Here is a 25864-nt window from a genome sequence, read left to right as displayed (position 1 = left end):
GGGTTGATGGGGGGGAAATTTGGCGGACAGTTCAATAATGATTGAATACTGCGGGACGTCCAGAAAAGTTCGCGATGTGGCCCGAGCTTAGAAGCTGCCGCAGACCGCCTGCAACTGCTTCCCTCCTCCAACCAGCATTCACTTCCATTCCTTTCCACAACTCTCTCAATTCATATTGAATTCTATCGGAATGGCGGCAGAAGACGAGAAGTCGCAGCCTTTGTCCAACAAGAGACCGCACTCCGCGGTTGATGGCGATGGGGACGATGGTGCGCTCACCCTCGAATTGAGAAAGAAATCAGCACAAGATACTAATCTTAACTGACTAAAGACAACGACTCTTCCTCCGACGATGACTTCGGTCCAGCCCTCCCGTCTGCAGATGCGCCGAAGAAGAAGCGGCGCAAACTCCCCTTCGAGAAAGTCTACGTGAACGCGCTGCCCGCATCGCCGCGTTACTCGAAGTCGCTCATGCACAAGGACCAATTGTCTTTTGTGACAATGACACCACACACGGACTTCCTTATTACATCCTCTATTGATGGTTTTGTGAAATTTTGGAAGAAGATGGCGGTTAGTATTGAGTTCGTGAAGGAGTTCCGTGCCCATAATGGTGAGGTGAGGGGCGTCAGTGTCAGCGCGGACGGCAGGAGCTTTGCGACAATTGGGGCCGACAAGACAGTAAAGCTGTTTGATGTCATTACTTTCGGTATGCCGATATCATGTCAGTATCAGAGTATAGCTACAGCAAACTGACTTGCCGGATGTAGACTTGCTCTCCATGCTCACACTCGAATACACCCCTCGCTGCGTCTGCTGGGTCCATCGTCGAGGCGCTTCATTACCACTACTGGCAGTGACCGACGAAGGTAGCAGCACGATCCAAATCTTCGACGGCCGGGGTGAGAACCCCAACCCCCTCCACACCTTGAAGACAATCCACCGGAACCCGGTAGCCGCAATCGCCTTCAACGATGCGTACGACTGCGTGATCTCCGCGGACGAGTCCGGCATGATCGAGTACTGGCGAGCAGGTGATTCCTCATTCGAAAAGCCCGACAACGTCTTCGAATTAAAGTCATCCACCAACCTCTTCGAATTCAAAAAGTCCAAATCCACCCCAACATCCCTAACGATCTCCCCCTCCGGCGAACAATTCGCCGCCTTTTCCTTCCCAGACCGCCAGGTCCGAGTCTTCGACTTCTCCACGGGCAAGCTCTACCGTAAATACGACGAATCTCTTTCCACAATAACCGACATGCAACAAGCCGGCACAGCAATCCACCAACTGGACGAGCTTGAATTCGGCCGCCGCCTCGCCGTCGAACGCGAGCTCGAAAACCCCATCACCCAACCCAAAATCAACGTCATCTTCGACGAATCCGGTCACTTCATCCTCTATGGCTCCCTTTACGGCACAAAATGCATAAACACCTACACCAACCGCGTCGTACGTGTCTACGGCAAAGACGAGCCCTTCCGCTCCCTCAACCTAGCCATGTACCAAGGCCAACCACAAAAGAAAGGCGTCGTAACAGTCTCCATGGCCGCAAGCTCCAACCCCCTCCTCCAGGAATCCGAAGAGCGCGACCCCATCCTAGTCAGCACAGGCTTCGCCAAAGTCCGCTTCTACCTCTTCACCAATGAAACCGAGATCTCAAAATCCTCCCGCGACGTCCAGAACGAGAAACCCACCCAAACAACCACCGGCCGCGAAGCTGCCGAGAAGAAATCAAATGAGCTTGGTACTTCCGCCATCTTGCACACTACCATGGGCGATATCCATCTCCGGCTCTTCCCGTCTGCCGCGCCCAAGGCCGTCGAGAACTTCGTCACCCATGCCCGCAATGGCTACTATAATAATACCATCTTCCACCGTGTGATCCGCAAGTTCATGATCCAGGGTGGAGACCCGTTGGGCGACGGGACAGGTGGTGAATCGATCTGGGGCGGGGAGTTCGAGGACGAATTCTCCAGTTTGAAACACGATAAACCGTATACTTTGTCCATGGCTAATGCTGGACCGAATACCAATGGGAGTCAGTTCTTTATTACGACGGAGAAGACGCCGTGGTTGGATAACAAGCATACTGTTTTCGGGCGAGCTGTGCAGGGATTAGATGTCGTGCATAAGATCGAGAACACGAAGACGTTCAAGGAGAAGCCCGAGCAGGACATCAAGATTGTGAGTATCACTGTATCTTGATCTTGGGTCGTTTTTTTGTTGCTTTCACATGGTAGCGTGGTATTGTCTTTCTTACTTTTCTATATTCGAGAAATTATATATCTCAGATTAACTTATAAGATCGGATATTGGGACCGTATAAGATATCTTGTGGATCTAGCAAAATTACATTGAGGGTCCTGTACTGCGGGCAACTATACCTAATTTACAGTCAGCCGGCAACATGTCACATCCAGGCAAGCAATTCATTGATCTCATGCTGGGTGAGACGAGGAGACATCATGAAGAAAAGAAAAACATGTCCAGGCAAATATAAGCGATGAAGAAAGATGACCCAGCCTCCACGGAGGAAAAAATTACTATGTTCTGCCAAAGCCATGTAACGCAGCTCAGAAGACATGCACACACCATATGGTATCATGTACGGAAATTTTGTACGAGATTGGTCCCAGGTAGTGGAAAGAAAGGAAGGAAAAGGAAAAGCCATCCGAACACGCAAAACGCCGGATACATATGCGAGGTTAGCAGGAGCGAGCATCGACAACACATATCGGAATAGGCGGACTAAAGGTATTACATGTGCCCGGGATTTTTCATTATGCAACTGCCTGGTTGGAGAATCCACTAGATGCTGTGTTCGAGTACGCTCTGCTTGAAAAAGAGTGAATATGGTAAAACAGGGCAGACCCAATCATCACCGTGTTACTTCGCGAGTTTCAATATCGCCTACGTCCGCGGACTGCGGGGTCCTTTGGAGACGTGATGGACGAGGTCCGGGAGCGGCAACTTCGGTGCGAGAGCTGCTGGCCACGGAATCTGTGTTAGCATATTCATCATGGTTCACCGGGCTTGGAGCCGGCATAAATTGGCCCGGCTGTTTCGGGCCGGGACTGGTGTTTTGACCACGGCTATAAAGGAGGCCGCTGTTGCTACCGCTGTTGCTGCCACTCCCTGCGTGGTAGAGGTTGGGATATTTCGCATCATGGCGGCGCTTAAGCCACACTCCCACGATGGTGATTGCAGTGAATCCAACGGCTAGCACAATTACCATGATAACCCATTGGTAATGTGTCGACCACCTAGAAAGGTCAGCAAGAGAGCTGAAAAGGGTGCGGAAAATAAATTCTGCCAATGACGTACCAGGATTTAGGAGCGGGATAGCTATTTTGCGATTTGGTGGTAGACGCTGATGTTGACGATGAGGGCGACGCCGCGGCACTGCTCTCTGAAGCAGTAGTACCCTTGTTTTGGCCCCCAGAGGAGCAAAAGTCGCTATACCATGTTTGCAATTTCGTGCGGTCGTCTGCGTTCGTGCAAGTGTCGGCGCATGTCCCGTCCGCGGAGTTATGGAGCTGGGTGATCAACGACGACTGGCAAAAGCAAGAGACATAGGTCGCGCGGTCGCTCGATACGGCCGTCGGAGGTACACAGCCAGTCTGGGCTTGTTGGAGAATGGAACAACTCAAGGCGCACGCAGGGAAGCTATCGGATGCGGCGGTAGGTATCAGAGTGGTGTCATCGTCGGCACGGACGGAAAGCGAAAAAACGAAGGTAATCAGGAGGAAGTGAAAGAGTCGCGATGTCGACGGGACATTGGCAGTCCAGGCCAACGGCCAACGTGCCATGGTGACGAGTGGAAGAATTGTAGTGGAGACCGTCGGAGTAGACGTAAACCTCAGAGCAACAGGCGGCCCACCATATCTATATAGGAAAGAAGCGAAAGTCGAGGGAAGCGAGAGCGGGGGGTTCGGAAGGGTTCAGACGGTGAGAGAACGAGGGACACAGGAGTTATATTACTACCAAGTCACCACCGGGAGAAGTAAGTGGTCATGAGGGGGAGGACAAATGAATAAACGAGGGTACGGTATGAAGAAAAGTGGAGGAGTCGGAGGAGAAGGAGGAAGGAATGGAAGCGAGAGGGAAATGGGCAACGCGTGAAGAAAGGGAAAAGGGAAAGTGACTGATGGAGGTTGAGTAAAAAGAGGGTCCAGAAGGGAAGGGAAAAAGAGTCCAGACAAAAAATCACTCCACCGGGCTATTCCGCTTGCGGCCTGAGGACGCCAAATCACTGGTTTTTTGACTTTCCTCTTCTGATTCTACATGACTAACTAGTAATACCCCAGAATCATATCATTATTCTGGAGATTGTTCCCTCTGTATGTTCTACACATACATATACATACATGCCTATCGTGGATGATCCCTTGAAAACCCAATCGAACGGAAACCGGGAATTCCAAAGATAAGCACATAGAGAAAAAAGATCCACTCTCCTTACCTCATACCTCCTCATGATCACCATTCCACTGACATCAATTGACAGCTCATTCTGCAACTCCCGATCCCAGGAATGTTCAGACTCCCCGCCAAGTTCTTGGGTTACAACCCAACCGCATGCGTCGTGCTCGCCCGGATGCGTCGCCGTTAGCCATGTCACAATGACCCATCCCATTCAACTATTTCCCAATAATCCCGTGGCTCCACACGCTTAGCCGAGGGAAATTAGCAGAAGACCAAAAAAGCACCGACCCTCATTAGAAAACACCGGACAAATAAAATCAAACAAGAAGCGGGGGAAGTGCGGAAATTATATTAAATCTTCAAGGTCCGCCGACTCCCTAGCGCGTTCAATTCTGAATACATGCATTGGTAGTGTGATATTCTATTATCGGGTTGTCTTGGATTTTTATTTTTGGCTCGTGCCTGTCGAGTAACCTTAACACTGCTGGGATCCACGGATCGTCCTCACATGGTTCCTGATCTTCGATGAACCTCTTGATCCGTCACGCAAGGGATATCGCTGGGAGAATGTGTCACTGGCTGAGTCAAGGTTGACGGTTTCTGTTGTTGGTTCGCCGGCTCTCGTGGGAGTTTCATCTGCCGCTGGCTTACGACCGTGACGGCCACCAACTGTTTTATCCCGGCTATATTGAATTCGATTATCGCGCTTCGGTGTTACCTCCTTTTTTCTAGGTTCACTGTGGCCGAATTAAACCTTTTGCTATTCTTATCGTTCAACCTAGGTAGGCTACCCGTGCGAGATTTATTTCTTCCTCGCTCGGGAAAACAAAAAATGAAAATTAAAGAATGAAAATACGGTGGAAAAGTAGAGTGGTCAACCCGAATAAAGGCCGAACACAGCCGAAAGCTCTATAACCAAAACTCGATATTATCCTTGACTGGAATTCAATTTCCTTACTAATATACAGGCGAATGGACTTGGACCTCACGACAAGAATGAGCATACTCTTCCACCCTCGCCCATGAGTAGATGTACATAGAGCTACGTATCGGCATACATTACCCAGCGGCATAGAAACTCAAAAACAATGGCTTTAATGGCCGTCAGAAAGATGTTTCAGATCATTGTTCTCCATGCATAGAATAGAATGTATGATTGGAGCGGCGCAACGATAGCCCTAACGTGGTCCTGCAACATCGCCCTCGAATACGAGAACAAAGACATGGGCGAAATAGCTTAATTAGTGCATGTCTAGCTCATAACATCATACAAGTACATTAATTCATCATCATGTTTCGTAGCATCACCGATAGATTTTTCCATCCTCCGGTACTCCCACCTCCTCACACGAGAAACTACAATTTCCCTCCCCGTCCGCATCGACATAGATAACCCCCACTGCACCCTCATGTGCTCCGCTCCCAACTTCCCTTCTTCGTCCACATACTCATCCCCTTTAACCCTCAACGTGGGATGACAGGCCGCCGCAATAGCCAGGCTACAGCTTCCCGCGACAGGCATCCCGGACTCCAAGCGCCTGAAACTGAATCCGACCAGCCAGACCACCATCGCCACGCCCACAAGAATCGCACTCAAGATAGCCGGGGGAGAGTACCCACATGTAATAAAATCCCGCGTGGGGTCCCGTTGTAAGTTTCCGGTGTAGGATTCAATGCCGACCACGAAGATGCTCTGCGAGAGGAGCCAGTGGAGAAGGGCGGAAAAGGTCAGCGCGGGGACGGCGAAGCGGTAGGGGAGGGAGAGGAAGTAGCTGCTGCGTTGGGCGACTTCGGGGGGACCGGAGACACGCAGGCCCTTGCGGTGGTTGGCGTATCGGCTCCATTCCGCTGCAAGGGTCATGGCGGTGAAGATGGCGTTGAAGGTGAAGTAGATCATCGAGAAGAGGAGTTGGGGCGTGTTGGCGACGAGCACGTTGGATATGAGCGATGTCACCCATCTGGTCCCTGTGATTAGGGTCTGAGTGTTGATGGCGCCGAGACCCATTGTCCACGTGTTCGTTTTGTCCCTCATACTCAGAACTACGAATATCAGAAGCCCGATGCAGATGATAATAGCGACGGTATATCTGCATCCTTCGGGTCAGTATATTAAGGAGAGATGCGGAAGGGTATAGGCAAGCACCTACGAGATAAGTCCAAGGACGTAACGCTTGACTGAGACAGCGGCGTGCCATCGCTTTGGCGTGCTATTGAATGTCGATGACTTGTAGCTCGTTCGGCAGGGGCGCGTCTTCACGGATTCTCTGCTGAGGAGGCATTGGCCCCGTGTAAACTCGTCGGGTTTCTGCATGAAAGAAGCGACCGCATCTCCTGTCGTCAGGATGGGCTTCTTCGTGGCACTTGCAGCTGTATATCCAATTATGATGGCCTTGACCAAGTTGAAGACAATCACGATGATCGCTAATGGGACACTGTATTCCAGCTTGCAACGTTGCGGTGGTAGCTCCGCAAGGCAGTATCCGACCCGGTAACGGTCCACGTACCAACTGTTCTTGGACACTTGGTCCTTTACGTCCGAAAGAAGTTGACTACAGGTATGTTCTTTTGCCTGTGCTTGTGCTGAGCAGATCCACTGATACAGATCTGAAGCGGAAGTTCTCATATTCTCTTGCGGCAAAAAGGTGGTTTGCTGTGCGACTGACTGGGACTGATCTGTATCATTCGTCACAAGTATCAAGCTCCCAGAGGTAGTCTGGAAGTCTGTCGCATATGCATTAACACACTGCGATATATCAAGGCGCTGAAGGGTTCCATTCTGCGCTTCGGCACGCAGGCGGTTCAAGACGTCAGTGGCAGTGTCTTCATTGTCAGAAGTGCTATTCTGAACATCCTGTTTCAGAAAGCCCTCTGGAGCAGTAAATACCCAGTAGGAATTGGCCGAAGTAATGGCGAATATGGTCGAGTTGTACCTGGGACGTAGTTTAGTACCTTGAGAATTGACAGACAGTCCGCAGAGACAGCATTACACTAGATGGAGCGGCAGAGATGACAGAACCAATAACAGTCACAAAACAGCGCGTTTTCGAGATACCAATCGTAGATTTCGGACACTGGGAACACCTATGTCGAGCCACCTGCTCTTACCGTGGGCACGGTCTATATCTTTCCTGGTCGGTGCGGATAAACATTGCTAGAAACAATACTCAGCAAATCCAGCCGTGCATGAAGAACAGAGAAGATCTCGACAGACCATGCAGTACTTGCTTGCGCCCAATAGACTCGTACTGAGAATATTGATAGCAAAATGCAGGCCCGTACTCATATGCTGCACTTTCTCACAATTTCCCTCGTGCAGAGTGCCCCGGCCTTTCTTTACTGTATGGTGCACAGCAGCCCATGTAACAAAACCGAGATTGAATGCCAGGACGATGACGCTCGCAAACGACGCCAACGCAAGAGTATATCTCCATCCGAAATACCACTCGGTTATTCGCGTTCGCAATGATCTGTGAACTTTTACGGAGAACTGTGACTCGCATTCTTTATCGCTTTGGTCGGACAAGTTTTTACTGTCGAGTAAATCGGACATTTGGTGGGATTCATCGTCCAGCTCCATAGTGTTTCTGGGGGAAGTGATGACCCGGATACATGAGAGATGATATGCAATGAAGGTCTGGGGAACGCAGTGGAGGCCTAACATATTTAATCCCTTGGTGAGACTGTGCTGGGTCGCATAATGTAGTAAAGTTCAGCGACGGCCAATAAAAGATCATCACAACGTTGATCGTCCGTTGGCACTGTATCATTCCAGCGAGGCTTTTCACCCTCATGAGCCGTACTTGCTATATGTCAATGAGTTCTGATGGACAATACGACATACTATGATCACTGCAATTCAATATAACAAGTGTTATTAATAGGATGAATGGCCTACGTGAAGAGTAGCACAAAATACGCGCTACGAACACTCGCGCTTGGTCCCCAAAGGGCTAGCAATGTAGGGTTGGAGATGAATCTCGAAAAGGCTCAGGTTCACCGTCTAAGGTCGCGGTAAAATCTAGGTTAATTTCATTTATTATACCACCCATATGGCCATAAGGCAGGGCATTATGCACTAAGGGAGAAAAAGAAAAAATCACATTATTTTGAATCTGACTCCCAAGAGGCATACGTTTGAAGGTCCACTCAGTAGGACACTCAAGCGTTCTACCACCGTATTGATAGATTAGTTAATTGTCACCCCAAGCTGTAAAACACTGTACAGGAAAGCGCCCTACTAAACTCCTATCTCACCTGGCAAGCATCACTAGCATAAATTATATAGTTTATATAAAATAGGATATAAAACATAAATAAGAGAGTATTAGTTTCCTTTATTATAGAATTTTCTTTACAAAGAATAGTGTCTCGGAGCCGATGCAGAATCGGCCCGTACGATATGCAAAACCCCCGGGCCTCTATTCGGTTGCTTATCTTACAGACTCCCCACGTTTATAGTTCTCAATCAGCCGACTCGGGATAAATGTACGTAGTATTGTCTAACCATCTTAGTCTTTTTTTTAATGAAAAGGATTACTCACTATTCAGTTATATGAATAGAAAAGACTCTTTGGAAGGAAAGGCTTTAAAAGCTATTTAGGACCAATTGGGGTCTGATATTCATATTCAAATTCACCAAGTATCATTACTTATCACAGGTCCACCATGAGCGCTGAAGAATTCCTCACAGATATCGAGGGCGGCGCGGTGCCGGTTAACTGTCACAATCGCGTGTTGCGGATAGCATTTATCTATAAGGATGAGGGGCTGTGGAACGGGAACAGCGTGTTCGATGTTGTGGAAAAGCCGCACGGAATTACGAAGACTGATAATCACAGCACCCTGGATATATTCTACCTCGCCCAGCTCGCAGCTGCCATCTACCGCTCCTCCTCCGTATGGCCATCCGCCAGCTGTCACAGGCGATGGCCTGGAATGTGGTTCTGGCTAAGCCATCAACCATGGAGCATTCTAGCACGAGAAGCACAGGAGGGTTGGAAGCGGAAAAACACCTTTTCATACTTGCAATCACACTGTAAGAACTGTTAGCTTGGTCAACCACTTTACTCAATACAGTAATCTCGCCAAGACCCGGATTCGTTCCACACCCGAGAGCTTATTTATGGGTGGGTCCATGGCTGGTATAAACTGACTGATAGCTTCAGGCAACGATGTAACGGACCTATCAAAATGCTTGGACCGGTTTAGCAAGGCTTAGGACGAGAAAATGCGAGGTGCGAATACGAGATCCACCTATCGTGAAGCTTTAGGGTTTTATTGCGATGTCATTGGTTGGTTGGGTCATTTGTATAAATGTATCAATATCTCATATACTATGAAAATTGGATATAAAAGGGTTCCATGAGTTACCAGGATAATATTAACAAGATCTACTCATACCTCAGAAATCTTAAACTTACATTGATCACACAATCCCTACCTCCTGACAATCCAATATCCTCGAAGACACCCAATCAACCCCAAGCAGAAATGGGCGACTCAATCTACTTCTACAACCCATCCCTCGCCGCCTCAATCCTCTTCACAATCCTCTACACCATCCCCCTACTCTACCACACCTACCTATCCCTCATCGCCCCCTACACAGGTCACCAGAAAAAAGTACCCTACTTCATCCCCATCGCCATCGGCGCCGCCACAGAAGTAGCCGCCTACGCCATCCGAGCCGCCAGCGTTCACCAACAAGACAACATCGGCCTCTACGCCACCTCCTCAAGTCTAATCGTAATAGCCCCTGTCCTCGTCTGCGCAAGCCTCTACATCCTGATCGGGCGATTGATCCGGTCGTCCGCCGGCGGCGGTCGTGCCACTTCTAGCTCTGACACCGAGACGAAGGAGCCCGTACAGCTGTTCGGGAGGTTCTCGCCGTCTTGGATCCCTAGGGTGTTCGTTACATCCGATGTTGTTAGTTTTCTGACGCAGGCAGCTGGGAGCGGGATTGCTTCTTCGAATGATTGGACGGGGAAGGAGAAGGATGTGGGTGTTGGGGTGCTTATTGCGGGTTTGGTGTTGCAGCTTGTTACTTTTGGGTTCTTTCTTGTTGTCGTGGTTTGGTTTGATCGGTCTTTTGCTTCTGGGGAGGTTGGGGAGGGGGTGAGGTCCGTTTTGAGGGGAATTTATATCGCGGGGTTTTTTATTATGGTTCGTATTTTGCTTATCTTTGATACTTTTGTTGGACTTGGGGGTGCTAATTGTGGTTATTTTGTGACAGGTTCGGTTAATTTATCGGGTTGTGGAGTTCTGCATGGGTATGGACACTTATACTTGGACTCATGAGTGGCCGTTGTATGTTCTGGAGGCTGTGCCGATGTTGATTGCGATGATGGTTTTGGGGTGGTATCATCCGGCTAGATGGCTTCCTGCTGGATTTGGTGGGAGGGAGAAGTAGGTGTGTGTTTTTTGTGGGTTAGATGGTGGTTATGTTGTTAGACTGATTTTTGTGTTTGTTTGGGTTTTGATATCTTAGAGTCTTTTCTTTTCTTGTTGGGTGTCTTCCTCTTTGGCTTGACTTTTGTTTATATCCTTTTCAATGGTAATTATTGTGTCAATCCAATCTATATCTCCCATTCTATACTGTAGTCAATTCAGATGAGTCCTCCATCACAGGCCTCAAGCCTGGACCTTCAAGCGAAGCCTTATGCACGGTAATGAACTGAAACTGCCACTCCACCAACCCACGAACCTCAGAAGGCAAGCACTCATAAATATAAACCCCCCTCTGCAGCAGCGGCAGCTCATCCTTCGGAAACACCAACATCCTCGGTTTCCTCAGGATCCGAAACACCGGCTGCAACATAATCGACACCACCACATAATGCAAAAACAGAATACGCGAGACATAATTCCCCGGATCAAGAAACTCCATGAACTCGCGATTACTCATCCTGCCCCAATCATCATAGAACCCCGTAAAAGCAACGAAGCCATCGCGCTCCGAGCGTTTTAATGCGTTATACGTATTCAACAGAGCACTGTAAGCATTGCGGTGGCTGTCACTCAGTAACAATGGTTCGATGCTTTCCAATGTCTCAATGGATCTGTTGAGATCCTCACTATCAGCATATGGCGTGAGAGGAAGCTGTGGCACGATGTTGGTAATGATAAGATCTGACGTGAGCAATGTGAACATGTCGCTTCTTTTGTATTTGTTCAGGATCCGCCGGGTTATGATGCTGCAGCCGCGGACCATGATGGCGAAATCGAATAGTCCGTCTGCCATGTAGTTGGCTTGGAATGTGAGCGCGTATACTGTTGCTAGCATTAGCTCGAGCTCGGTTTTACTACATTGGTCTCCTTTGGCTAGCTGGCTGCCTAGCGTTCTCAGCGCCTGGCCGCGGTGGGTGACGGCTAGAGTTGTGTATTTACTTCCGTCTGGTGTAACTAAGGAGAGATGGGTGGCTCCTAGGCATAGGATTGCGTGCATTAAATGTGGACACTGTAGGTGTTATAATTAGCTCCACTCTATATATATTACAACGGTTTTCTGGTAGGAAGCTAACCTCGTGCGCAGAAGCCGGAAGACTCGTCTTCCATAGATCCTCGCTTCCAAACGGGAGATGCGGATATGCGGCTATCAAGAAATGGTGAAAGAACCGTAAGTCGTCCGCAGTGAAGGTATGAGACAGTGCCGGGTGGTGTGAGCTCAATGTCACTGCTGATTCTGATGATGATTGCGGTGTAGTGTAACCTGACGAAGATTCATAGTTCCATGGCAGCTGTCGCCTATTACGACCACCAAAGGGACTGGCATGTTGACGACGAAGGGATTGTTCTTTTGAAGGGTATATACACCGCATATTCCGGCTGATGCAGTTGGCACAGGGGTGTGGCTGCGTTTCTTGACACTAGTAGATATGTCAGTCTCGCAGTCTTCAGAATACATTGAGACAGCTATTAGTTACTTTGACTCTACGGGCCTTGCAGTTGAAGCAGCCATGACGCGATTTCGTATGAGGCCGTTTAGTGCGGTGCTGCTCTATCTGGGTTCTAAGAACGGGTCCTGAGATGGAAGATGAGCGGTGCGATGAAACGCTTGTCCGGAAACGTGTCAACTGAAATGTATGCTCCATCTTTTGTGCTGAGTGAGTGTCTTGCGTCTTGTGTTAATACCTTTCCCGTGTCATCGTGAATTGTGAAGATGTCGATAATATGACGATGGCAGGCAGCAAGTTTTCGGTCCAATACGAGGCGACAACCAATCAGCTGCTTCTGCTATAATTATCATAGTTTAGGAGATACCAAGCAATTTTGAACATTTCTATAGTTTTTAGATCATATAACCGGCCCCTTCACTCAGTTCCGGGGTCGCGGGGGCGGTTAAGTATTGATGGGTACAATATAGTAAAATAGACAGGCTTTCCAACTCGTGCTCTACTTGTGGGAGACGATCCATTAGAACAACATAAACTGTATCCGCCTTGTAAGATTACTTTCCGAATAGAACTTCAACTGCGTAGAGTCTGCTCCCCATTTCCCTAGTCCATTCTTGATCCATACTTAGTCCCATTCGTTGCGGCTTCCCACTTGTGATCTTGCCTATTCAAAAACCTGTCGGTATTCTTTCAGATTGAACTGCTCCCCCGAACAAGATGCATGCATCCTTTGACGCGACGCATATCACTTGGCGGTTAGGTTTGATATACCAGAGAGCGACATCAAGACATACACATAGCAGACACAGATCAGCTCCCATCTGTAAAGTCACCGGGACAAATGAACTTGCTCAATCGTGGATCGGCTGATTTTTGAATTGACAAGAAGCGTCGAGGAGTTGCGATGATCTGTTCAAGTGATGCGCCTAGACCAACATTAGCCACGACGACTTCATCCCCTTCCACTTGTACCACAGCTAGGGGCATACCTTTTAAAACATCAAAAAGCGTATTCACCTGCATAAGAAGCTTCTTATCGTATTTTTCTGACTGAGGGTACATCTCCACGCGGTCTCCTAATTTTGTGTAGAACATAGCACGGATTGCCAATCTCGCCGCTGGGTCGTTATCCATCGGTCTCGCAACAAAGTGCTTGTGATGTCGGTGACCAGGTTCGCTTATATCAACACGAAGTTTAATACCTCGTTCGACATCCAGCTCGAAGTGCTTAATTTGAATCTTCATGTCCATAAAGGTAACCTCGTAGTTGAATCCTCTCTGCACTATAGCTTTTTTCTCATATAGTTGGCCATGTAAAAGCTGGTCCCTGAGCTGCGGGTGCAGTATCGGTCTGTGATAAAAATCGTCCTCCGTTACTTCATTTGCTTCGGACTGAAGGTCCGAACCGACTGGGCTGATATCATTCTGGTCGTCTTGGAAACTGGGGTCACTGCCATCGACTGGTCTGTAAGAGATAGAGTTGGGGACCAAGGAAAGATCTGCTTTGGGCGGCATGTTGAGACTCCCTCGATGATACTGTTGTGCTTATAATGGAGGGAATCATTAAAAAGAGTGGTAAGAGCTTATAAGTCGAGAGAAAATAGTGTTAGGTATCCAACCCAGCTTGATGGCTGAAATTGTCAACAAACACTAGTGGTTCCTTCATTCACTCACTCACTCACTTTTCCTTACATGGTAGTGTCACCTCCTGCCCTTTTCGTCCTGTTCACCACTTGCAGTCTCTGCCAATCCTTTTAACCACCAAGTTGAATTTTCTCGGTGACACCAAAGCATCTCAAATCCAGCCCAGCTATTTGGCAACCTACCTAAGGTAGAATCAATATTATTTGCAGCATCATGCACAGACATTCATACTACATCATCTCACTCCAAGCACAGTCGCACTCTAGGTGTCAAATATCGAGAACCAGAGGAATCACAGCGGTTTTGATGACCATTATGTTGACTTAATCTCATAAGCTATCTATTTTCAGTACGGCGCTGTAGTTATTCAAGACATTGAGCTCTGACAAACTTTGTTTAGGGGCATGGAGCTTGTTTGATCTACCCTAACCCACTACATGACCGATTGCCCAGGAACTTGTTTCTCTTTTTTCGCAGTTTGCTCTTTATTTTTATATACCAAACTAAAACTAATAATAGATATTCATAGCTCAGTGGTAGAAGCGATGCACTTGTATCCCATAGGTAATGCAGTGGTGGGCGTCAAACACGCCCTGGGGGAGGGCGTCTTGTCATACATTTTGCTGAAGAGAAACCTATATCTTTCATATTAGGCTACTGCTTGCATGACCAACAGGACTGTATCGTGTAATTTCTGAAAATGACAATACGGAGTAGAACAACGCATGGAGAGGAGAAGTGTCTGGCTTACAAGTTCTGTTCATTACCAGGGTTAGGCCACCGGCTAACCAGGCAGATAAGATGCTATCTCTCAATTGTTGGACTAAAATAAATTCCAATATCTGTTCGAGTCACCTATGATTCAGGGATGATATCAATCTACAAGGCGGACTAAACGAGCCTGAAACTTTAATCGAATAGCTATCTCATTTTGTTTCTACCTGCATGGACACCCAGGCGTTTATCTACCTCTCAATAGAACTCTTTATAATACAGTATGTAACATGTAAAGTCCATGGAAGACATCCTTCTCAGGAACGCGGAGGCACTCCGTCTGTAACATCCCCATAAGCCGGAGTACTCCAGTTTCCAAAGCACGCGTACTCAAACTGAGACCGCTGCAGGCTTTTTCTTTGTACCTTCATGAACGTGTCAAGCTCACACCATCCATCGTCGCGATATTCACACTCAGGAAAGCTGGCATGAAGAGGGAGCGTTCGCTGATTTTGAAGGAAATGAACGTAATATGTGTCCTTCGTGTCTTTCACGTAGACACTCTGGGTTTCATTTCGAGATCGCTTCGTTGATACCTTATGAGGCGCCCGAATAATCTCAATGTTCGTTCGACCACCGAAAGGAACAACCTTGCTGGTGGAAAACTGCTGGTTCTTGGGAGGTCCTGTTGGAGGCAAAAACTGAGCAAATTGTCTAAATCCGAATGCTGTAAGAGTCGCGAAGATATCGGAATCATGTGTGAAGTCAAGGTAGAGATTTTGATCCACCGGAAACGTAACTGGGTTCGTAGCCAGAGTCATGTTGGCATTTGTGCCGGTTGTCTGCAGGACATGGCCTTCCACTCGGGCGAGGAATTCCTCTACCCACGCGATTCCTTGGGCACGTCCGGCTGGATTCTGAAATCCAACCATGGCGGTGAACATAAGATCATACGCATAGCTGAATTGCTCAAACTCTTTATAAGTAAAGAGCTGGCAGAATTGGCTGTAGCCAAAGCTAATCGTCTCGTATACGCAGAGAGCCTGAGCATTATGTGAATCAGTAGCAGTCCAGTTATAGGATCCGGAAAGCTCTTTCAGCGTTGTAGTGCGGCTTTTGAGATATATGTTGATCCATTGGTTCATGGGTTCGTAGATCGATGTGTTGGCCATGACGGTCATAGCATTGGGGCAGGAATATGTTCCGATAAGAGAGTTATTGAACCCCACGTTTTCAATCATTGCTAGTAGGTTGGCCTTATCAGTCCAATCCAGGCCGAAGAAGCCAGCAAGGAAGTTCTCTGCAGATTTCAGCATGCGATCCTGCGTTGTGGTGCGTGCCACTAGCTTGTGGCCAAGGCTTTCGTTATAAAGATGCCCATAGTTGTAGTAATTAAGGACACCGCTATCAAACATCTCTTGGCGACCCTTCGGAACAAGGATTTCCGCTCCAAGGCCATAGCTCCAGTCATTAAGGAATGATAGGGCACCCTTGAAGCGGTTGCCGGCAGTTGTAGAGTTCTTGATTCCTTCAGCCCATGACGGATATCCTTCCGATGAGGAAGGATATCGGGAACCGTGTCGATGAAGCATATGCATTTGGGTAATGTTTGCCCCAGCCGGAAGGGGATATTCATCGACCCCGAAGCCCTCTTCCGAGGAGAAATATGGACTATTGCACCGTGAGATTTGATGTCCTCGTATCACTGGTCGACATTTGCCGTTTTCAGTTACCTACCTCAAATTGCCCGCATGGTGGAAGATATTGCGCCCGTGCGCTCCCGAAATAGGCTGGTCTGTCACCAAAGGCTCATTGGCAATATACGTCCCATGGCTGGAGAATGCTGGATTTGTTACGGCGAGGAAAGGCGCAGAGCCGGTGGCAGTTGGACCTGGAATTATTTAACTGAAGGCTCCATAAGAACCGTTGCCTGAGTGCATAACCCACCTTGGTAACTCTGAGGAGATGTCTGGAACCAATTCGGTTGTGTTGTGCCAGTGGCTCTGGCTGAACTAGCCGCAGTAACACCCACCCAGGACGCGGTAATCAGCGGGAGTGCAAAAACCATGTCCTGCATGGTGAACCCTCAAGAGAATGCGTTCGCCGGACCAAAAAGCAAGGAATCAATAGTAGGCACAAATGTGAAGAATTGCCAAAAATTTCAAGGAAAGCAGGTTTTATAGACACCATGTTAGAGTGGTTGCCAGACATAGGTGCCGGTAGTTCCGAGTGGCTAGTACTGAGCAACACATATAATTGCTGCTTCATTTGGCCTGAATCTTTATTAGAGCCTGTATCACCAGTCGCTTCTTGGTATATAGGCACGTGGGTGGCCATGGTCGTTGTCCGAAAAGCCATGATATTCACCATGATGTGGGGAGGACGGCCAATTTCCCGCACCAGTATGGCTGTATGCGAGCAATGCCATCGTGCCGTAGACCGATCTTGTTGGCTAAAATTGCCCACGTGGGTGGATGATTTGGTGAAGTTCTCTAGACTCTAGGAAATTTAGCGTGTATTAGTAGAATTGCCGACAGTGCTTAGCCGTTTTGCATTTTTATTCAAAAGGGGTCGTACCTTGAGCACGTGCTACCCCGGGATGGACAGGGTCATTCTTTATCCTGAGGCGATAAGGCTTAAAGCCTGGAGGGACGGAAGTTCCCGCCCTCGAAAGGTGGGTCTTTCCCTTCATTGGAATCTTCTTGCTTGCTCGGATGCCGGGTGTTGCGATTTCTGCTGATGGCAACTAATTTTAGGGTTTTGGGATTGTTCGCAATGACAATGCCTTCTCACGAGATCTTGACATTCCCAATCTAAACTAGCCTTAATCTTACCTTACGCTCTTCAACAAACTTTACCTTTAATGCAGTATACAGTGGACTATTTCCTGCATAGTATCACAAGAAGGCTAAGCACATACTGCAAGATAGTATTATATAACATGTACGAGAGCACCAACTGGTTCCATCATCATTCCATCCAGTTATGTTACATTTTCGTTGCCCTGAAACACCACAGCCCCAATCATCGCCGTGAGGCTGACTCTGCCGTAATCCGAACACAACCCCTGCATAGTCAATAAATCTAAAAACAACCACTCCGGAGTATATAATCCCCTTCCTCCCTCAGGCACCGACCCCTAGAACCTTTTCCTTGGAACCTCTGCCCCCCAAGAACTGACCGACCACCATGATCCAACTAAAAGTAAAAATCGCCCCCACCCATCCCACATAACCCGCTCTAACGCGTCACAGGACCTTCCCCCTCCACCTCCATATTCAGAAACGCAACCGTCTTCCTTCTCAGATACCCCCTACGATGAAGAAGCCGCCTCTGAGTCAACAGAGCCCCGAGGGCTAGAATTCGACCCACGAAATACTATTCGCCCTGGCGACACCCAGCGTTGGTGGTCACGCAACGTAAAGCGCCAGATCTTTTGTTTGTTCTGTGTGGTCTTGGTGGTAGCGGCGACACCATATGTGGTTTTTATGGTTTTAATGAGCCAGTGGAGGTTCTAGGTCCCGGAAGACGTCTCTTACGGTATCTTCAAAGCACGCCGGGAGGTGCTGGTCTGGGGCTAGGGAGAGCTGTGATACGTTACAGGTTTATGGTCGACTTGTGGCGACCCATGAGATTCTTTCTATGGTCGCATTTTATGGATTAGGTGCGCGCAGCCAAGATTGCAGGAACCCCGATGGTGGGAGATAGACACATACCTTATGCGGTACTTCAACACCAGCCTCTCCCAATGCTGTTGGTTTTCGGGTGATTTGTGGTCCCGGTTCTCCCCTGACAGGGTTAAAAAGAGTCAATTCGGATGACAAGGAGGACCAGGAGCAAACCAGTGCGGAGAGGTCAAACTGAAGACGGTTAAATAGAGCTTCATCAAGCAATTTTTCGACCGGCGGTATCTGATAGAAAATGAATGAAAGCACAAGGGGTGGGTGAAAGAAGCTCGGATGTGATGAAATATTTACATTAGTCAATTATTGACTTTGCTACATACGACGTAGGATAGATCTAATTGTGCTCACAGTGACTAGGATCGTTTCTAAGAAAAGCTTTATAGTCATCAGAATAGAGTTACCTGGAATGAAGACAGTCCATGGCTAATGAAATTGAACAACCTTGAATCAGCCCCTCGGAGTACCAGGGGACTCGGGAGGAAGATCATTATGATTACAGTTTGTCGTAGTAGCCGCATCTGTGGTTGTTTCTGACCCTAAGTTCTTGACGTTTCGTTTACTCCTTGAATCTTTCTTGAAGGCCCCCATCAATCATCACAGTACACTTATTACCTTCAACTATGTCTCAGTTCATGTTCTTCCCCAACATGCATTGGCGCAACCTAGTCTTGAATTTCCCGGAGAGTGACCATCATTCTCTGCCTCCTTCCTCGTGGAGAGTGACTCAGAAGATTAACGAAAGCATTATTTCGTACACCCAGAAAGAAGCAGAGGAAACAAAAGAACTCCCTCTCGCCTGCGCGAAATTCGAGTGTGAAACCCTCGAGGACTCCAGTAATAAAGCTATTCTTATAGTGTATATGGAGATCCCTTGCGAGGACACTGAATGTGCTGCGGAGGGGACATATGAAACCCCTCTCAGTGTGCGAGTAGAATTTACAGCCCACTATCTGTTGACTCTTAATGGCTGCAGGTATTCTCCGGGAGCTATCCAATACAAGGAGGAAACTCAGACCTCCGGGGATCGTCACGCCTTTATGCCGGGTGGTAAAATATACTACTTGGTTATTGGTAAGCTCCCCGGTGTTCCTCTGGGTAATGGGCTTATTAGCTACACTGAGGATGGGAGAATCTTTTTCGAAGGGCTTTTCTGGAACCTTTCACGTGGAGAAAGAGATCAAATTCGTCTTGCATTTCAGGACGCATATTCGTACGTGCTTATATTTTTTATTCCCACTGTGCTTATACTAACATTCGGTTGCTCTGTCAATTAGTGAGCACATAAGAAGCAAAGCTACTATTGCTATCAAAACGTTGAAAAGGCTCTTTTGGGATAAAGACTCAGGAAAAGTGTAAGTTCTTCCGAAGCAAGGATCTGTTTGATTCATTCTAACTTACGTCTACTATAGTTACATTCAAGGCCCCTTTAAGCCTCTTGACCTAGCGAATATGGGAATACCGCGCTCTGGGCAGCTGGATCCTTACGGACCAAAGGTCCTGGAGATTTGGGGGCTAGCTATAGCTCCAAAAGGAACGGTTGATTACGATATCCCTATCGACTGCCTTGAACAGTTCGGTTGGATTCTTTGATCGTCATCTTTAAGTACAAGAGTGGTTCTCCACTTTTGGCCTTTCAGGAAGGACCCATAAATCGAACGGCTGAATTTTGCTGTTGCTGCCCCATACATACAAAAGAGCCTCGATATTTGGTATCATGCCGAGACGCAATATTGAGGGAACATTTCTCCGGGGCATTTCGATTTTTATGAGGGATCATGGGGATTAGTTGAAATGAATTTTTAGCTTTGCGTCAAGTGGTTCATACTGGAAGCCCATTTCCACGAGTTTGGAGTTTTAGGGGGGGATGTATGGAGGTTGGGTATTCTGGCTTATCATGCATGCAATAATGGTTGTTATACTGCTCTAATAATTAAATCTTTCTGCCCTTCCGGCATGGTGCACTGAGTGTGATTGTTATATTCACTGCTTTGGTTCTGTTAATTTTCGCAAACGAGAGTGAACTGTCACTTCGGCAAGTCATAATAAAAAGATATTTAAGAAAAGACTATACCACCGTCAACCAACATCGTCTGTCCTGTCACAAAATCCGAGTCCTGACTCGCCAGGAACCCTCCAACCAATCCAGCCACATCCTCCGGCTCACTCGTTCGCCCCAAAGCCGCCTTATTTGAATATACCTCTCGCGTTTCCCCTTTCGCTCGGCCCTCGATCGTCCCCAATTCCTCGTCGATTTTATCCCACATGCTCGTTCCCACCACCCCTGGCGCATATGCGTTGACCGTAATCTTGTGTGGTGCCATCTCCATCGCCATCGCCTGTGTCAATCCCCGAACCGCCCACTTACTGGCCGAATAGATTCCCAACGCCCCAAACGCTCTGAAACCGACGATAGATGAGGCCCCTACGATCTTGTACATTCCAACCCCAGCAGCAGATTGCGGATCACCCTGCGCGATCATCTGGCGGGCCGCGTGGGTGTAGCAGTTGAACACACCCTTGAAGTTTACCGAGAACACCTCGTCGATATCGGCTTCGGTAACCTTGAGAAGGTGTTTTATCTGCGCGATGCCCGCGTTTGCAACCATCAGGGTCAACGGACCAAGCTTTTCCACTGATTCTCGGACCATCGCTTCTACCGCGGAAGATGAGGTCACATCGGCAGCTATACCAATCGCCCGGGGACGAGAAGAAGAGGTAGCTTCTGGGGTGCTCGTGGCATTGATTTCATCGACAACTCTGACGATTTCATCCTTTGCACCAGGGATATCATTAATGCAAACTGAATAGCCATCGCTTGCAAGGCGAAGGGCAATCGCTTTGCCACTGAGAAATGTTTGTCACTAACTATACTAGTACAGATACCAGGAGGGTGGTACTCACATCCCACGCGCTGAGCCGGTGACAATAGCTACTCGAGGCATTTTTATATTTCAACTGCAGTCCGTGAGATGGTTTACAAGAAGATAATCCGCCCGAAGAAAGTCCTTGTATCACTTGCCTTATATACACACTGATGTGGCTGCCCCGCTTCTTGGGAAAATGAGGGGAAGATGTCATCTCGTCCGGGATTGGTTACGCCTCTTACTCACTTGAGTACTTCCTATATGTTTGTTCTTTGTATTGATTCTCATTCCGGTTATCATACTGTACTACTCGATCCTAATTACCCTGTACATCGGCGGTACTACTAGTACCAACTAACTCGAAATATGTAGAACTACCATGACCAAAAAGAGTAGAAATACCCTCTGAACATATAAAAGCTTTAGACTACAACACCTTGCCATTTTCTCTCGTTTGCTACATTAAGCCATCGACCCTATATGCCCCCGGTCGCTTCAAGTATTCGGTCAACATGCCTATATATAGTGAATCGACAAACCTTAGGGGTCGGCAGTTAGCTAACTGCATATATCTCAAAGGACCCCTAGTCACTCTTTTCATGTTCGAATACATTCGGAAGTGTGCTTTGTTGATGCTATCTACTTCTATAGCAATATATTGAGATTCCTACCAACAACCAGAACTATAAAAAAAATAAAGAATAAAAATAGGCTGTGGCTACAAGGATGGTAGCTACTCCCGTGCCCCTAATATATATGAGGAACGAACATGGTACAGCAAGCTTATTCGTCAACCTTGTCGGATTGATCAACAGCCTTGCATATGCTCAGAACTTGGGGATATTCGACATCTCAACTAAACGTATACGAATGGGACACATGTAAACATGATTCATGGTTTGACTCATTTGGGACTCAACTAGTCTTGTCGTCTGATTACGCACAAGGCCAGCATGGGGCTACCTAGTATATACCTATTTTAACTCCCAGTGGCTGTGATGCCTAAATTGACACACCTCAGATGTCTTTGGATGCCTTCATTGGTTTGAACTGCGTGTTCGCCTTAGTGATGTGGCCCACATAGCCTTCGTTCATCAATTCTTTCCGTTCAGTTTTATTCATTCGCCTAATGTGTCGACGTGTCATGGTGCCCCGCTCGATTGATAAGGATACCTTTTACTTGGTTCAGACGTTGTTGAACTACGAGGCAAGCCATAGACCTGTGGCCCGATACGAACTCTCCATTTATTTTCGAACCTAATGTCAGTTTGACGAATAAGCATGACTGATGTCGATCAACCGAACCTAGTATGCGCCTTTATACGAGGGATCCACTCGGTTCAAGTGAAGCGAGTACGAGCCAACCCGTACCCGGAAGCTTCCATAGAACTATAAAACAGCAATTCCGGTACTATGGAAGCTCCAGTCCTCCAGCAATGCATACACCTTCAGAAGAACCAATCCCTAACACGCATATAACCCTATAATGTATTCACATATTCTCCTAATCTTAAGCACAATATCCTCCCTTCTTCCCCGGGTCACCGCCCAAACCTTCCCCCAGATAGACCTAGGCTATGCTACCCACACCCCAACATTTATTAACACCACCAAATCTGGGACCAAAGTCGGTCTATACAACAACATCCGCTTCGCGCAGCCACCTACTGGAACCCGTCGCTTCCGTAAACCAGTCACTCCCCCGCTTCACGAAGACGGCATCCAGGATGGTCGTGATCGACTCACGAAAAGCGATTGTGTCAGCTCTGTGAATTCGCAGGCTCCCTTCCCGGGTATTAACGGAACCTCCTGGGGGCAGGAGGATTGTCTTTTCCTGAATGTGTGGGTGCCGGAGGGAGTGCGTGAGGGGGACGATGTACCGGTTCTGCACTGGCTGCATGGGAGTGCATTTGCATTTGGAAGTAAGGATCTCTTCGGGGATGGGTATGGTCTAATGGACTTGATTATGGGAGAGGAGAATCGGTTTATCTTTGTGGCGAGTAACTATCGGTTTGTTCCCTTTCCGGTCCTTTTTATGTACGTTGCTAATCAGGTCACCAGGATGGGATTGTACGGGTGGGTGTCGTCTGCGCATGAAGATATGGATGCCAATGTAGGGCTCCACGATGGTATTGCTGCGTTGGAGTGGACAAAGAAGTATATATCTCGGTTTGGAGGTGATCCTGACAATATCACTGTCGGGGGCCAGAGCGCGGGAGCTGGTATGATTGCCATGATGCTCGTCGGGAATGGTGGGAACGGTACTCTCCCTTTCCAGAAGGTGGGCTTTTTCCATGTTGCGAAGATAGATAACTTCCACTGACTGGCAAAGGCATTCCTGTCATCCCCTGGTCTCATGCCGAGGAGGAACGTAACAGAGCGTCGCCAAGAGGTCTATGATCAAACACTACATGCTGCGAACTGCTCGTCCCTCTCTTGTCTGAGGGATTTATCGCCATCCGCCCTAGCCGCCACGAATAAGAAAGTGCTAGATCTCCCCGGCGGCTCAGGAGGAGGCACCTTCGGCCCTGGGATTGGTATTGGTCCGTTCCCAGACGGAAAATACCTACTCGATGCAGTCCCCGTCATGCTCCAACAAGGCCGTTACCACAAGAATATCCAAGCAGTAATGTCTGGAAACATGGCGGCAGAAGGACTCGGGTTGACGCCAGAAATCAGCACGTACGAAGGCTTTGCCACGTTGGTCCGACGCCTGGTTCCGGGAGCTAGTAATGCCACCGTTCAGCACATCCGGGACATGTATCCCTACCCAGATTCGCAGCTACAACTGGTTGCGAACTCTTGGACGACTGATATAGTTTTCGCCTGTAATGCGAGGGCTGTTGCAAAGGCTTATGGGAACAGAACTCAGCGGTATTTGTTTTCGGTGCCGCCTGCTACGCATGGATTGGATTTATACTGTATGTGGTTCTAATGTTTGATTACTTTGTGGCAAACATACTGACGGCTACAGACTATTTCTATAGAGAGGGAGCTGAGTTCCCGGGCTTAAACGTCTCCCATGCCAGACAATTTCAGTTAGAAGTCTTGAAGTTTACTGCAGGAAAGTTCAAACAGCATAACAGGACAGATAACTGGCCTTTTTATGCCCCAGGGGCTAAGATGGTCAACGTCACAGCTGAAGGAATTGAACAGAGCGTTGACCCTTGGGCTAGGATGCCAAATTGTGAGATCATCCTGAAGACCGTCATGGATAAGAGAAACGGGGCATGATAGCCTGAAGAAAGTTAGCAATCGGAAATGAAAACAATGCATACCAATACTATAAGTCCCTCCTACTTGTAGCACAATGCATATTATTTACGTCCAGTATTCTATCCACAGAGCCCTCAATCCACTCACATCCCCACAAATCTACCTCTATCCCTAACTCCACCCTTCTATTAAACCCATAACAAAAATCCCCCATCAACCCACCCGATATAAATTAACAATATCCTGATCCTTCTTCGGCCCTTTAACAACATGCCGACTAGCCCAACTAACCACCTCCCCATCCTCCCCCCTCACCCGGAAAGCATAAGCCGTCCGATACATATCATTAATACAAAGATGATTCCCCCTCGCCCTAAAAACCACTGTATCCTCCCCATCCACCAGCGGCGGCGTCGGCGCATCCACAAACGTCTCTCCCTCTCCCTCCTTCACACCCTCACCTTGACCCTGACCCTGACCCTCCTCACGAAACTCAAACTCATGGAACAAATAATCCGGCCCATCCTCTCCACCCCCCACCTTCGCAAACCAAACACTAATAATCCCCTTCTCGCTCAACCGCCAGATATATTTCTTCGTGAAGCGCAGTCCCACCCCGACGCCGAGATTCGCGCGTAGACCTGGCGGGGCGGGCATCTCGCCTTCTTCGTGGTAGAGGAGGTCTTTTGCTGTGGTTGTGTTTGTGTTTGTGTTGGGTGAGAGAGGAGTAAAGGTTGCTGTGCCGTGGAGATCGCCGTTTATGTCAAGGGGGTTGTCGCTTTTGAGGGTGCGGTGGAGGGTCCATTTAGTGGTTGGGCGTGTGAGGGAGGTGAAGAGGGTTGATAGGAGGGTGGGGGTTAATTGGGGGCGCATTTTTGGGGTCGTTGGGTTTGTCGGGGGTGGTGGTTGGGTCATTGTTTTGTTGGCATAGTTTTGGGGCTTTGAGGTGATGGTGGTTTTGGAGATTGAGATTGGGATTAAATGGTGGAGGTGGACGCGGGGCGGAGATTAAATCGGTTAGCGTTAGTTGGTGGGTCTTGACTTTTCGGGGTTGCTTATCAGATCTAATTTAATCCACGGCTGATTTGGTTTGCGAGCTGAAGACCTACTTCAAAACTAGCCGATTCGGGATATCCCGCATCAAGCAACGGTGCCCGGTATTCTGTAGCAAACAATTATCTGCCGCCTTTAATCACCACAAAGGATCACACTCACCATTAGAAAACGACGGCTGCTGCTTCAGGTCTCCCAGATGACGGTGTGAGATGTATGGGATATCACTATATTATTCTACGAAATATGATCAAGGTATGGATACAAGAAGTCGCCTCCAGATCTACAACTGCAGAGAAATGATGTAATAAGTTCTGGTACATCCTATCGGCTATTACACAGATACAATCAGCAACTTGGCTGACGAGC

At 48.1% G+C, this 25864-nt stretch overlaps 12 protein-coding genes across 12 annotated transcripts; 5 read left to right on the top strand and 7 right to left on the bottom strand.

The window, feature by feature from the left end:
• Positions 1-190: 190 nt before the first annotated feature.
• Positions 191-2206, top strand: F9C07_2227784 (peptidyl-prolyl cis-trans isomerase cyp15; the record flags this gene model as incomplete). Its single annotated transcript, XM_041288491.1, has 3 exons — positions 191-269; positions 332-709; positions 771-2206. 3 exons carry the CDS (start codon positions 191-193, stop codon positions 2204-2206), a joined length of 1893 nt encoding a protein of 630 aa, XP_041140984.1.
• A 673-nt stretch (positions 2207-2879) lies between these two features.
• On the bottom strand, positions 2880-3810 carry F9C07_953 (uncharacterized protein; the record flags this gene model as incomplete). The annotated part of the gene is made up of 2 exons (XM_041288504.1): positions 2880-3264; positions 3326-3810. 2 exons carry the CDS (start codon positions 3808-3810, stop codon positions 2880-2882), a joined length of 870 nt encoding a protein of 289 aa, XP_041140985.1.
• A 1920-nt stretch (positions 3811-5730) lies between these two features.
• F9C07_2199650 (uncharacterized protein) lies at positions 5731-8003 on the bottom strand (the record flags this gene model as incomplete). The annotated part of the gene is made up of 5 exons (XM_071509460.1): positions 5731-5793; positions 5832-6513; positions 6574-7356; positions 7456-7554; positions 7591-8003. 5 exons carry the CDS (start codon positions 8001-8003, stop codon positions 5731-5733), a joined length of 2040 nt encoding a protein of 679 aa, XP_071365709.1.
• Positions 8004-8954: 951 nt separating this feature from the next.
• On the top strand, positions 8955-9729 carry F9C07_2137450 (uncharacterized protein). Its single transcript, XM_071509153.1, has one exon. The coding sequence runs from the start codon at positions 9092-9094 to the stop codon at positions 9473-9475; it is 384 nt and encodes a 127-aa protein (XP_071365708.1). The 5' UTR covers positions 8955-9091; the 3' UTR covers positions 9476-9729.
• Positions 9730-9787: 58 nt separating this feature from the next.
• On the top strand, positions 9788-10931 carry F9C07_2279282 (putative RTA1 domain protein; the record flags this gene model as incomplete). Its single annotated transcript, XM_071510359.1, has 2 exons — positions 9788-10588; positions 10659-10931. The coding sequence occupies 2 exons, from the start codon at positions 9788-9790 to the stop codon at positions 10833-10835; spliced, it is 978 nt and encodes a 325-aa protein (XP_071365707.1). The 3' UTR covers positions 10836-10931.
• F9C07_2279281 (C6 transcription factor) lies at positions 10932-12580 on the bottom strand. The gene is made up of 3 exons (XM_071510358.1): positions 12349-12580; positions 11947-12291; positions 10932-11882 (listed from the first exon to the last, which is right to left on the bottom strand). Exons 1-3 carry the CDS (start codon positions 12514-12516, stop codon positions 11016-11018), a joined length of 1380 nt encoding a protein of 459 aa, XP_071365706.1. The 5' UTR covers positions 12517-12580; the 3' UTR covers positions 10932-11015.
• F9C07_2279280 (uncharacterized protein) lies at positions 12581-13981 on the bottom strand. Its single transcript, XM_041284173.2, has one exon. It carries the CDS (start codon positions 13831-13833, stop codon positions 13129-13131), a length of 705 nt encoding a protein of 234 aa, XP_041140990.1. The 5' UTR covers positions 13834-13981; the 3' UTR covers positions 12581-13128.
• A 544-nt stretch (positions 13982-14525) lies between these two features.
• On the bottom strand, positions 14526-17727 carry F9C07_2279279 (multiple inositol polyphosphate phosphatase). Its single transcript, XM_041288505.2, has 3 exons — positions 16624-17727; positions 16414-16567; positions 14526-16347 (listed from the first exon to the last, which is right to left on the bottom strand). Exons 1-3 carry the CDS (start codon positions 16751-16753, stop codon positions 14994-14996), a joined length of 1638 nt encoding a protein of 545 aa, XP_041140991.1. The 5' UTR covers positions 16754-17727; the 3' UTR covers positions 14526-14993.
• A 1255-nt stretch (positions 17728-18982) lies between these two features.
• On the top strand, positions 18983-19952 carry F9C07_2101839 (uncharacterized protein; the record flags this gene model as incomplete). The annotated part of the gene is made up of 3 exons (XM_041288492.1): positions 18983-19572; positions 19637-19714; positions 19772-19952. The coding sequence occupies 3 exons, from the start codon at positions 18983-18985 to the stop codon at positions 19950-19952; spliced, it is 849 nt and encodes a 282-aa protein (XP_041140992.1).
• A 328-nt stretch (positions 19953-20280) lies between these two features.
• On the bottom strand, positions 20281-21441 carry F9C07_2279277 (putative short chain type dehydrogenase). Its single transcript, XM_041288506.2, has 2 exons — positions 21264-21441; positions 20281-21206 (listed from the first exon to the last, which is right to left on the bottom strand). The coding sequence occupies exons 1-2, from the start codon at positions 21302-21304 to the stop codon at positions 20417-20419; spliced, it is 831 nt and encodes a 276-aa protein (XP_041140993.1). The 5' UTR covers positions 21305-21441; the 3' UTR covers positions 20281-20416.
• F9C07_2279276 (carboxyl ester lipase) lies at positions 21442-25457 on the top strand. The gene is made up of 4 exons (XM_041288493.2): positions 21442-23236; positions 23288-23507; positions 23559-24147; positions 24201-25457. Exons 1-4 carry the CDS (start codon positions 22713-22715, stop codon positions 24458-24460), a joined length of 1593 nt encoding a protein of 530 aa, XP_041140994.1. The 5' UTR covers positions 21442-22712; the 3' UTR covers positions 24461-25457.
• Positions 24656-25357, bottom strand: F9C07_942 (uncharacterized protein; the record flags this gene model as incomplete). The annotated part of the gene is made up of 1 exon (XM_041284172.2): positions 24656-25357. One exon carries the CDS (start codon positions 25355-25357, stop codon positions 24656-24658), a length of 702 nt encoding a protein of 233 aa, XP_041140995.2.
• Positions 25458-25864: the final 407 nt, after the last annotated feature.

The sequence above is a fragment of the Aspergillus flavus genome, chromosome 1, assembly GCF_009017415.1.
Source record: "Aspergillus flavus chromosome 1, complete sequence".
Classification (NCBI taxonomy): Eukaryota; Fungi; Ascomycota; class Eurotiomycetes; order Eurotiales; family Aspergillaceae; genus Aspergillus; species Aspergillus flavus.
The sequence above is the reverse complement of the archived record's forward strand: the minus strand, read 5'-3'. Positions and strand labels throughout refer to the sequence as shown.

What these genes read in the sequence shown, in the direction of transcription:
- F9C07_2279276 (XM_041288493.2), top strand. Translation starts at nt 22,713, where the DNA reads ATGTATTCACATATTCTCCTAATCTTAAGCACAATATCCTCCCTTCTT. An exon ending in GTACTCTCCCTTTCCAGAAG is followed by an intron (nt 23,508 to 23,558) that starts GTGGGCTTTTTC and finishes TGACTGGCAAAG; the next exon opens with GCATTCCTGTCATCCCCTGG. An exon ending in GCATGGATTGGATTTATACT is followed by an intron (nt 24,148 to 24,200) that starts GTATGTGGTTCT and finishes TGACGGCTACAG; the next exon opens with ACTATTTCTATAGAGAGGGA.
- F9C07_2137450 (XM_071509153.1), top strand. Translation starts at nt 9,092, where the DNA reads ATGAGCGCTGAAGAATTCCTCACAGATATCGAGGGCGGCGCGGTGCCG.
- F9C07_2279277 (XM_041288506.2), bottom strand. Translation starts at nt 21,304, where the DNA reads ATGCCTCGAGTAGCTATTGTCACCGGCTCAGCGCGTGGGAT. An exon ending in ACCGGCTCAGCGCGTGGGAT is followed by an intron (nt 21,207 to 21,263) that starts GTGAGTACCACC and finishes AACATTTCTCAG; the next exon opens with TGGCAAAGCGATTGCCCTTC.
- F9C07_2279280 (XM_041284173.2), bottom strand. Translation starts at nt 13,833, where the DNA reads ATGCCGCCCAAAGCAGATCTTTCCTTGGTCCCCAACTCTATCTCTTAC.
- F9C07_2279279 (XM_041288505.2), bottom strand. Translation starts at nt 16,753, where the DNA reads ATGCAGGACATGGTTTTTGCACTCCCGCTGATTACCGCGTCCTGGGTG. An exon ending in ATCTCCTCAGAGTTACCAAG is followed by an intron (nt 16,568 to 16,623) that starts GTGGGTTATGCA and finishes AAATAATTCCAG; the next exon opens with GTCCAACTGCCACCGGCTCT. An exon ending in CACCATGCGGGCAATTTGAG is followed by an intron (nt 16,348 to 16,413) that starts GTAGGTAACTGA and finishes ACGGTGCAATAG; the next exon opens with TCCATATTTCTCCTCGGAAG.
- F9C07_2279281 (XM_071510358.1), bottom strand. Translation starts at nt 12,516, where the DNA reads ATGGAGCATACATTTCAGTTGACACGTTTCCGGACAAGCGTTTCATCG. An exon ending in GCAAGGCCCGTAGAGTCAAA is followed by an intron (nt 12,292 to 12,348) that starts GTAACTAATAGC and finishes CATATCTACTAG; the next exon opens with TGTCAAGAAACGCAGCCACA. An exon ending in TTCCGGCTTCTGCGCACGAG is followed by an intron (nt 11,883 to 11,946) that starts GTTAGCTTCCTA and finishes TAACACCTACAG; the next exon opens with TGTCCACATTTAATGCACGC.